This window comes from Rousettus aegyptiacus, unplaced genomic scaffold, assembly GCF_014176215.1.
Source record: "Rousettus aegyptiacus isolate mRouAeg1 unplaced genomic scaffold, mRouAeg1.p scaffold_m13_p_9, whole genome shotgun sequence".
NCBI lineage: Eukaryota > Metazoa > Chordata > Mammalia > Chiroptera > Pteropodidae > Rousettus > Rousettus aegyptiacus.
This window is the reverse complement of record NW_023416312.1, coordinates 17,416,629-17,428,810: the sequence shown is the minus strand read 5'-3', so window position 1 is coordinate 17,428,810 and position 12,182 is coordinate 17,416,629. Positions and strand designations below refer to the sequence as shown.

Here is a 12,182-nt window from a genome sequence, read left to right as displayed (position 1 = left end):
AGACCTTCAATAAATGTTTGTGGCATTGCAATCATACATCTACTTCACCTAGAAGTAGTCTCATCTGGTGGGACATTTACTCACAGATTGGATTTTGACTATAATTGTCTTTCCCCACAAAATTTGTCAGAAGAGAGAAATAGAGCTGTCAACCAGCTCATCGAAAAGCTCAATTTCAAATAGTCCCTTTGTGTACTCATGCATGCTTTATAAATACTTTTGTGTATGTAATTATGTTGGTGTAGGCAAAATTCTAAGATAGAAATAGTTCAGTATCCAGATTCTCCCCTTTTTAAAATTTATTTTTCTAGCATTTGTTGAATGCTGACTGTTAATGAAGCACTAGGCTGAAACTGGGGTTTTGGAGAGCAAATTTAATCCACATGACCACACTATGAAATGTTTATTGTGCCAATTTTAAGATGAGGAAATTGAGGCCTATGGAGGTTAAATAACTTGTCCAAGTTCACATACTCATATACTAACTTGCACAGCTCAGATTTGAACTTATTTTTCTTTCATTAACTGTCACTGCTAGGCTTCATGATTTCCCTTCTCATTCTCTATATCTACCCACAAGTTGCTGCTGTTTTCCTTAATATTGAGGAATAAATGACTGAAAGCCTTGATATGTTTTTCTTCTCAGGAGCATTTCATTTTACTAAGGCACAAAGTCTAGGCAAAAGGAATGAATGAATTGTGTAACTCAAGCACTACCCATATATAAAAGACATGTTGGTTTAAAAATAGAGTTGATGCCTGGGTTCTGGTTCACATAATGTCCAATAGGGCAGGGGTCCTCAACCCACGAGGCCACTGACCAGTAACGGTCTTTGGCCTGTTAGAAACTGGGCCCGCACAGCAGGAGGTAAGCAGCAGACAGGCAAGCAAAATTTCATTTGTATTTGCATTCACTCTCCAGTGCTAGCATCATCACCTCAGCTCTACCTCAGATCACCAGGCATTAGATTCTCATAGGTACACTGGTCCATGGTGCCAGAAAGGTTTGGTACTGCTGCTATAGAGGGTACAACCTGGGGAAGTTACAATGTGTGACTAAACATGAATAATTTTTTTCTTAACAGATATATTTGAATCCTTCTAATGTTTCTCAAATCACAAGATACTTGTTTTATTTTGGTCAAAACAACAAACTACAGTCTGGGAGAGACATATTGGCTTAATCTCATTTGATGCTTATTTTGGTTGCTTGTAGAAGTCACTTGATAGAGGAGGGAAAAATAACCATGAAGAAAACAAATTTAACGGAAGTAGTGATTAACTGGTGGAACGACATTACAACTTCAAGAGTTCAGGAGAGTTTATTTTAAAAGCAACCCAGTATGTGGTTGCATTGTGTATCTCATGAACATATGGCACAGAAAAAAGAAAACTGTCTTTACATAACATAAAACTGTCTTATGTATTGTAAATGTGTGCTTGTGGCTTAGAATAAAATTGCCAGTAGAACATTATGCATGGATTCAGCAGTACAGCACCTCAGGCCACATGTGGAAGTGAAGATGATAGCATCTAGAAAACTGAATTAGGTGCCTCAAAAAGTTCATAGATCAGGATGACAATTTTATTGTTGAAGGTGCGTGCAAAAGAATGTTTACACAATTGTTGTATAAACTGTGAATGAGGAAATGCAATCTTTCTAATATATTTTATAACATTCTAGGTTAGTATGTACAATCAAATTAATGAATTAAGCATTGTATATAGACAGGTGCTGATTCTACCTACATTTTTGATAGGTTCTGAGTTATAGTTGATCCAAAACCTAAAACTTCTCATTTGGAAAATGGGATAGTAACCTTATATCTAGATATATATGATATATAAATCTCCAGGGCTTCAATTTATTTATTTATTTATTTTCAATTACAGTTGACTTTCAATATTAGTTTCAGGTGTACAGCATAGTAGTTAGACATTTATATAACTTACAAAGCGATCCCCCCAATAAGTCTAGTATCCACCTGACACTATACATAATTATTACAATATTATTGATTACTCTGTACTTTACATCCCCTGACTATTTTGTAACCACCAATTTGCACCTCTTAATCCCTTCACCTTTTTCATTGCCACCACCCACCCCCCCCAAACCCCTCTCCCATCAGTTTCAATTTATTCATTGGGAATTTTAGGAAGGCAATACAAGGAAAGTATCTGAGTATTAAAAGAGATTCAGATGTGAAAACATCCAGCACTTGGCCTGAAACATTCTCCCTCTAAAATCATGCAATGTGATTTGCAGTCTTTTCCTCTTACTATAAGAGCAGCCCCACAGAATGTGTTCTCTAAGAGTTAACGTTAAGTTCATTGAATTAAACAATATATTGGTAACTCTTCCTTTCTGATTATGCATATCTCTCTCCATCATAATATGTGCTTCCATCAATTCCATTAAGAGCATTTATAATGTAAATGGAAACGGAGCCAATATTTCAAACAGAAGCCATTCTTTAAAAAAATAATAGCTAAATGTATTGAAATGCCTCTAAAAGTAAAATATTAGTGCTTAATTGCAGATGGGTAATGTTAAATATCCCATTCATTGTTATTACTACCAAATGCCCGAATAAATCCTACCATAAGCATTAAGGGAATAGGTAAACAAAGAAATAACACTTCATGTGATGAATGCCAATATAAAGTATGCTTAAACTGTTCTGTCAGAGACAAGCCTGGAAATGCTAACTATGCTCCTTCCCTTTTCTGCAATCATCTGAATATATAAATTCAAATTGCAGCTTTTAAAACTTCAAATCGAGGCTTTTGAAATTTCGGAAAATACATGTGCTTGGAAAAGCAGATTATAACAAGGTCCCAGTGGGTTTGGGTCACCATCTTTTTTCTATTTCAAAGTATAAAATACAAAGCTCGACAAGAAATGATTACCAAATGTTTTCATATTTAAACAGAAGATGCTGTACTTAAAAATTTAAATCATCAGAAAAAAGTTTTCCATGAACATTGCATAAAAAGAAATATTGTGGCAAATAGCTTAGCCAAAGCTTTTACTTTTTAAGTGGTGATTTATTCTGTCTCTGGGTTCTTAAGGGTTTTCTAAATTAGTATACAGTTAATATCCATAAAATGATAAGCAAGTCACTGCCTTTCAAACTGATGCTGAAGGTTAATTAGAAAGCTTACTTAATTATTTATAGTGTGTGGATGAGTCCTGAGTACTACTCTCAGTATCCAAAAACACTGTAAACATAGAAAATTTAGCAGATTTATAGTGGAAAGACAGTAAATTTTTCACTAATTAATTTGTTGATTTAATGTAATCTCTATCAAAGTTCCCAGTGAGATTTATTTTATAATTTGACCAAATGATACTTGTATTACATAAATTAGAATAGCTAAGGCAAGAAAGAGGGTTAACCTACCAGAAATTAAACATATTTTAAAGCTGCAATGGTTGAGTAGCAAATTACTGTCACGTTTTTGTAGCTCAGCATAGTAGATCAGCAAACAGAACCTGATTACATATAAAAATATAAAATATAATGAAAAACCCCACAAATCAATAGAGAATAGATCATGCTGAGAAAAATATCAATTTCTGAAGATTCCTTAAAGGTCAAAATTTAACTCTATATAAATTTAAGATTCATTAGTAATCCGTTTTATTTTAATTAAGGTTTAGGGATTCAGAATAGTATAAATGAAAGAAACAACAACGAAATAAATAGATGAAATTTTATTTATAAACAAATAAAAATATATTTAAAAAGCAAAAAAGTAAAAGGGAAGCTGGAAAAATGTTCTCAATAAATATATTTTTAAGGTAATATTAAAAGAGCTCTTTTAAAAAAACTGAGGAAAATGGGCAACAGACAGCAAACGATTTGCAATTGAAACAGAAATGACGAATAAATACATATATAGAATTTTTTTTCAAATTTTCTGTTAATAAACAATGTAAAAAACATCCATGACAAATTATTTTTTCCTCTATCAAGTGTATAGATCATAATGCTCAGTAATGATAAATGTGTGTAGAGATAAGTATTTTATAACTGTTGGTTGAAAGTATATGAGTGTTCTTACTACCAGCACTGCAAAGAAATTATGCAATGTGCACCTAAGTCCTTAGTATTCTTATAGTTAACTTTTCTTCCTTATTCCAAGGAAATTAGCAGATACATAAGCCAAAATGCATAAACAAATGTTTTTGTTATAGGATTATTTATTATAATGAAAAATTGGAACAAAGCTAAATTCCTAATAACAGAAGAATGGTGAAATCTGGTGTACTCATAAATGGCTTATTACTCAGCTCTAAAATCGATTTTTCAAAGAATAATTAATGACTTTAGGAAACATAGTAGAATATTAAATTAAGAAAATAAGTACAGAATGTTTATAGAGTTTGATTCCAATTAAATATATAAATCTCAATGTACACCGAATAAATATATTGCCCTTCTTTTTGTTTGTTGGGTTTTGGGGGGTTTTTTCCTCCCTGAAATCGTCAGTTTCTAGATGAAGGCTAGGAAAAGCCTTACACATCTGTCTAGGTTTTACAAGTGTAATTAGTTTTTAGCAAAGTTTTATTTAACTAAAATAAGGAATATTGGTAGAAGTAAGGTGATCTCAGTGTTTGGGACACTGTGCAAGATGATCTGGAGTCAAATACTAAAGGATACAAAGAATTGCAGAGTAGAAAAGAGAAAAATGAGGTAGACTGACAAATACCCTCGAATCTTAGACCCAAGAATTGAACTGGCTTAAAAATGTTTAACAAAGGATGTCCATAGTGGTATTTTTTCTTCTTCCAGAATTGCTTCTAAGTCCAGAGTCTGAGGAAAAATGGTACTATCCCACATTCTAAAACAAGCTGCCAGCAATTAAGACCAGCCACTTCCCCACAGGGTTAACTGAGAAGTGACAGTAGCATTATGTCTACTACCAGTGATTTCCAGCCTCCTTTGTACCCCATGTCCCAGTTAACATTAAGAGGAGGACTCAGATGGGGTGAAATGGTTAGCTCTGTGGTGAGTGCAGTGTTTGTGGTGAGGGTCTGTTCCCTCACTCCCCGCTTTCAACTCTCTAAAGTCAAAGGTAAGGCCTTCAATATAGTCACTGAAAACAAGTATATAGAATGCAGAAGGGAATTCTATGCCCAGTAGAATTTTTGACAGTTTGTAAGCCCTTGAATATTTAACTTAGTGCTAACAAAAAAAAATCTCAAAATGAAAACAACTCAAATGCCCAGCAACAGAGTGATACATACACAATTCAATACTGAACATCCAGGAGAATAAACAAATTAATCTACACATAGCATGGATGATTATTTTAAACTGTGTGTTGAGTGAAAAATACAAGTCAAAAAAGAATATATACCATATGGTTCTTTCCATATACGTAACGTTTAACATAGTATACTAGTTATACTTGGAGGTAGCAGCTGTAAGAGACAAGAGGGTCCTCTCAGCTTCTGATATCATTCTGTTCCTTTCTTTGATTATTTGGTATTTCCAATTTTTAAAACTCTATTGAGCTATACAGTTATATGTGCACATTCTTATATGTATATTATACTTCAATTAAAAGCTTACATACTATATATATATATATATACACCTTGTATGTATGTGTATATATATATATACACACCTTGTGTGTGTATATATATATATATATATATATATATATATATATATATTCCCAAAACACAACAAAACAAAAAAAATGTAAATTATTTTCGGTGCAGATCATTTTTCCCAGCTGTGTTATAATTCAATATGTAAGAATAAATTTATGGCTAATTGAATAACATACAGTGTATGTGTTTTTGTAATTAAAAACTTCCACTAGTATAATGTATGTTAAGTATTTTAAATCAATTTTCCTCTTTCCTCAAAAAGGATTATAAAACATAATTTGGAAAACATTTTAACATGTAATAATTTAAGGTTTTTATTTTAATTTCCTTATTTTTCCTTTACTCTGCAGTTTTCCATAAAGGTATATTCTATCTTAAGCATTTTATAAAATGCAACTTCATATTATATACTTGCTTTAGTGCAGTGGTTCTTAAACAGGGGAAGTTTTGCCTGCAATGAGGATATTTGGCAATGCCTCAAGAGATTTTTGGTTGTAACACCTGGGGGTGGGGGGTGGGTAGGGGGAATGCTACTGGCATCTAGTGGGTAGAGGCCAGGGATACTGCTAAACCTTCTACAATGCCCAGAACAGCCCCTTAATGACTAATTATCCAGCCTTAAATATCAGTAGTGCTGAGTTTGAGAAACACTGTGCTGGTTTAATAAAATAATGTTGGGATTTTAAAATTAGAATTTTTCTTGACCAATTTTAATCTCATAGTTTAGAGATTTTTGAGAGTGAAATTGATCAAAGTGAATGATTTTTTTTAAATTGTATTAATACTTTTTACATTGCTTGTATTCTTGAAAGTGTGTGGCAGGTTTTTTTTGTTTTGTTTTTTCTTTAAAAAAAATAGAAAGTTTGAGAAATATGTTGTTTGTAACAATTTTATTCTTCTCTCTCCAGGCTAGAAGAACAAAAGAATATCTTGTCAGAATTTCAAAGAGATTTAAATGAATTTGTTTTATGGTTGGAAGAAGTGGATAACATTACCAGTATTCCACTTGAACCTGGAAATGAGCAGCAGCTAAAAGAAAAACTTGAACAAGTCAAGGTAATTTTATTTTCTAAAATCCCTCAGGGCCCACTTGTATAAAGAGAATATGAATCTATTTTTTAATGTATTTAATCATTGATTTCCTGCCGACTAGATTATTGATAGTTCTTCACTAGTTTTTCTCACAATTTTATCTTATCTTAACCCAATGTTTTCCAATATGCATATGTATACACACACACACATACATACATTCACACACACATATATACACATACATTAAATGTGTGTATGCGTGTATAAAATGCATGGCAGTATTTTTACAACTAATTGAAATTAATTTTAGACTTACTGGAAAAGTTCATAGCTTCCAATTATTTTAAAAACTAGGAAGAATCTTTATAGAATGAATTTCATTTTTTAAGGAAAGTCTTAATCACCAAATCGATCCAATTACTTCAGCCTCTAATTCAGTGTTCAGTTTGCCTGTTTTTGTGTGATGTGAGGGGGTGGTGGGTTTCATGGTGTTGGTTCACATTCTAGTACTGGTTGAATAGACATCCAGTTTATTCAAGTTGCTTTTCATGCCTTCCTACTGTCATGTCTGCTTATCTCTGATTATCTCACCTGGCTGACTGGCATGGCTCTAATTGTGCAGTTGGATTAACTTTTATGGTGTTAGTTCTAGGAAAGAAACACTTTGCATCTGTTTTTAAATCTTGAAGGGAAGATGAAAGAAAAAGGGAAATTAACATTTAATCATTCCCTATTATGTACTAAGTATTAGATGTATTTACATCTGCTATTTTATGTAGTCTTCATATCAAACTTTCAAAATGATTGGTGTTATCCTCATTTTACAAGGTCACACAATCAAAAGGAAATGGAATTACAGCTTTATCAATGATTCAGTTGGTTTACACGTGCAAATTGACTCTAATGTCAACCACTTATTTCTCTGACACAAGAAATTTGTACCTGAACAGAAGATAAAGTATACAAATAAAATTATTGCTTAATTCAGTAAACAAATAATGAGTACTACTATATGTCAGATATTGCTCTAGGTATTTGAGATTCAAAAGCAAAAAGTTTTTAATCTGTGGTCATTTGAATATGGTTATGTCATGGAAAAATGAACTCAGTTTGTTCTTGAAAATTCATCTTGTCTAAGTGTATTCAGTGTCATATATAGCAATATAATTGGTAACCTATTTAAGAGACGTCTTTAGCAGCTTTCACTTATTAATAAATTTACATTGATTTTTCTTTTTTCCTTAGACAATCTAGATCAGCACTGTCCGGTTGTACTTTCCATGATGATGGATATGTTCTACATTATCTATTTCAGTAGCCACTAGCTATGTGTGCCTTATAAGTACTCAAAAGGTAGCTAATGTGAATGAGGAACTGAGTTTTTATTTTATTGAACTTCACTTAATTTAAATTTTGAAAGATTCATGTGGTTAGTGGTACCGTATTGGACACTACAGCTCTAAATAACAGAATAAAAGACAGTTATTAAAATAGTAGTGGTTTTGTAGATCTTGGAAAGGGCATTGATAATTTGATGCTGAATGAATAAGAGAAATCTAGGGATGTGGAAGAGTCGAGGTAAGGATTCTTGAATGAAACTGCCCAAGTATGAATCACAGGTCTGTTGCTTGTTACTTTTGTCCTTGGATCTGGTACTTAACCTCTCTGTTGATGTTTAACCTCCGTGTTAGTTTTCTTCTATGTAGGATGAAGATAATAGAATCTACCTCATAGAATTATTATTTAAAAATTAATTGAGATAATAGATGTGATGAGATTTAGCACAGTACCTGGTACCTGATGTGTTCTCAATATTAGTTACTTCTTAATATGTTAATGCAATTTCTCATTCAGTGGTATGTTACTACTTGGAGGCTTAATACCTAAGAGGGTGATGAATTTATTCAGATTGTTCTATTTCTGATAGAAATGTGTTTTGGGGCTCTTAACTCTGTTTAGAGTGTTGTTTTAAAGCTGATATCATGTGACATTTTTCTCTTGGAAAGACAAATCTCTGAGGGATGAGATATCCTGGTCCTTTCTAGGACAATTTTATTTACTTGCTAGTTGGTGATTCAGTCTATCAGCTATGTGTTCTATAGAAAACTGTTAGCATTTGAGATACCGGTAAGCCTTTGGTCAAGTTGCTTCATTTTGATAGATTAATCAATAGAGTCAAAGACAAGGTAGTTGGCATTGTGCTGTAATTCATTTTAAAAGTTGTTGCATTTGTCTGTTTCAGTTACTGGCAGAAGAGTTGCCCCTGCGCCAGGGAATTCTAAAACAATTAAATGAAACTGGAGGAACAGTGCTTGTAAGTGCTCCCCTAAGTCCAGAAGAGCAAGATAAACTTGAAAATAAGCTCAAGCAGACAAATCTTCAGTGGATAAAGGTTAGACATTAACCATTTCCCCTGTCACATGTGTTAAATGTTGCAAGTGTTTATATTTGTTTTGTTTCATGGGCATTTTATTGGTGGGGGTGGGGGTGGGGGTGGGAGGCTAGTATGTAGATATATTTTTTTAACCTGACCATTTGATTTGGCTGAATAATTTGTTACGGATGGAAATAGTGGTGGTGGAGGATGGTACATTAATGAGCAAATGCTAAAATATACATCACTATTACTTTTCCTGACTAATTCTAAAGAATTAGACCAGAAAAGGTATGAAGTAATTAATCTGATGTTCAGGTGTATATTAACAGTATTTAAACAAGGTGGAGGTGGTACAGTTCAACAAGTATCATGAATCAGACTCACTTATCCTTACTGTAGTATAAACTTAATCAATGCTTAATTCATGCTAACCTTCTTCAAAGGGCCCTTCCTTCCTCCCTTCCTTCCTTCCTTCCTTCCTTCCTTCCTTCCTTCCTTCCTTCTTTCCTTTCTTTCTTTCTTTCTTTCTTCTTTCTTTCTTTCTTTCTTTCTTTCTTTCTTTCTTTCTTTCTTTCTTTCTCTCTCTCTCTCTCTCTCTCTCTCTCTCTCTTTCTTTCTTTCTTTCTTTCTTTCTTTCTTTCTATTAGTTACTTAGTTATTTAGCTGCTTACTTGTTTATCAAAATGTAATGCATACTTACTCTTTAAAACCAAGTGGCACATATGAATTTATAATGAAAAGCAACATCAATTAATCTATCATCATTTATTGAAAGACAATTCTTTTCCCACTGTATTGCTATGGCAATTTTGTCATAAATCAAAGAAGCATATATATATAAATCTGCTTCTGGATTCTGTATTTCCTTACATTTGATTATGTCTGTCCTTCAACTATAACCACACTGGCTTAATAACAATCATTTTTTAACAGCTTTATTGAGATATAATTTATATACTGTACAATTCATCCATTTTGAAGTGTACAATTCAATGGTTTTGGCATACTTTTTAAATTGCAGTGAATCTATCTATAAACATAAAACTTGTCATTTTTATTATTTTTTACTTATTCATTTTTTTAATTAATTTATTTTTATGGTAACATTGGTTAACGAAATCCAGTAAGTTTCATCTGTACACTTTAACAGTAAGGCAGATATATATTTACATTGTGTGTTCACCTCCCATAGTTAGATTTCTTTCTGTCACCACATATTTGACCCCTTTACTCTATCTCCTCCCTCTCCCTCCCCTCTCCCCTCTGGTAACCACTAGTCTATAGTCCATGTCCATGAGTTTCTGTTTCTTTGTCCTGTTCATGTGTTGCTTTTAGGTTTATATCCTATGTATGAGTGATATCATGTGATTTTCAACTTTTTCTATCTGGCTTATTTCAATCAGAATGATTATCTCAAGGTCCATTCATGTTGTCGCAAATGGCAGTATTTTATCTCTGCTTATGGCTGAGTAATATTCCACTGTATATATGTACCTTAGCTTCTTTAGCCAGTCATCTATTGTAGAACACTTCAGTTGCTTCCATATATTGGCCACTGTGAATCATGCTGCTATGAACATCAGTGTGCAAATATCTTTTTGGATATGGGTTTTCAAGTCTTTGGGAGTAAATACCCAGTAAACGGATTGCTGAATTATATGATAGATCAATTCTTAGTGTTTTGAGGAACCTCAATACTGTTTTTTTTCCATAGCAGCTGTATCAATTTGCAGTCCCACCAGCAGTATATGAGGGTTACTGTTTCTCCACATCCTCTCCAACATTTTTTATGATTTTTAAGTGTGCAATTCAGTGTCATTTGTTACATTTCCAATGTAAAACCATCACCATCATCTATATCCATAAATTTTTCATCACCCCAAATGAAAATTCTGTAACCATTAAGCAATAACTCCCTATCCCCTACCCCCCCACACACACAAAGGAACTTCTAATCTATGCATTTCTATGAATTTATCTATTCTAGATATTTCATATAAGTGGACTTATACTATATTCATCTCTTTGTATCTATATTATTTCACTTAGCATAATATTTTCAAGGCTCATCCATTTTGTAGCAGGTATCAGAACTTTATTCCTTTTTATGACTAAATAAGATTTAATTGTATGTAGATATGCAATTTTTTTTTATTTAAACATTGGGATCTGGTAATGTAAATTCTCTAACTTTGTTCTTAGTCCAGCTTGCCTTTGCTATTTTCGGTTCTCTAATTTACCAAGTACATTTTGTCAATTTTTACTAAAGCCTGCTAGAATATTTTTAAAATTCTGTTGAATTTGTAGATCAATTAACATCTTTACAGTATTAGAACATCTAATCTGTGAAAATGATAAATATCTCCATTTATTTAGGTCTTCTTTAGTGCCTTTTTAGTAATAGTATGCAGTTTTCAGTCCAGAGACCTACACATATTAGATTAAATCCCCAGATAGTTGAAATTTTGATCCTATTATAAATGGGATTCATTTTAAATTTTATTTTCTCTTTGTTCTTGGTGTATAAAAATATAATAGATATTTTATATTAAGCACGTATCCAGTGTCTTTGCTAAATTCATTTATTAATATTAATAGTTTGTATAACCTTTTACATTTGTTTTAAGTGCAAAATCATGTCATCAAATAGAGGTTTTTTTTCTTTTCAATCTTTATTATTTAAATTTTTTTCATACACTAAGACCTCCAAAACAATGTTTGATGGGAGTAGTGATAATGGTAATCCTTAGCTCATTTTCTGTCTCAGGTGGAAAGCTTTCAGTAATTTAGCATTAAATATGATGTTTGTTGTTGGACTTTTTGTAGGTTCTCTTAATCAGATTAAGAAATTTCTCCTCATTCTTAGTTTATAAAGTTTTTATTATGAATAGGTATTTGAACATATTCAAATGCTTGCTGTGCATTCATTAAAATGATTATGATTGTCCTCCTTCATGGAAATGTGATAAATTATAGCCATTAGTTTTGGACTATGAAACTACTCATGGATTACTGAAATAAATCCTATTGGTCATGATGTCTTGTACTTTATATAGATTGCTGGATTGAATTTTCTAATATGTTGTTTAGGATTTTTATCTTTGTTCATGACAGAAAATTATCTGTAATTTATTTTAA

At 32.3% G+C, this 12,182-nt stretch overlaps 1 protein-coding gene across 9 annotated transcripts in view; it reads left to right on the top strand.

Moving 5' to 3' along the window:
• DMD (dystrophin) overlaps positions 1-12,182 on the top strand; it is a 2,254,165-nt gene that overhangs the window by 1,515,069 nt on the left and 726,914 nt on the right. For all 9 annotated transcript variants that reach the window (XM_036227209.1, XM_036227208.1, XM_036227211.1 and 6 more), the window contains 2 exons: positions 6,541-6,688; positions 8,910-9,059. In XM_036227209.1, the coding sequence (XP_036083102.1) occupies positions 6,541-6,688; positions 8,910-9,059 (298 nt within the window). The remainder of the gene's footprint in view (positions 1-6,540; positions 6,689-8,909; positions 9,060-12,182) is intronic.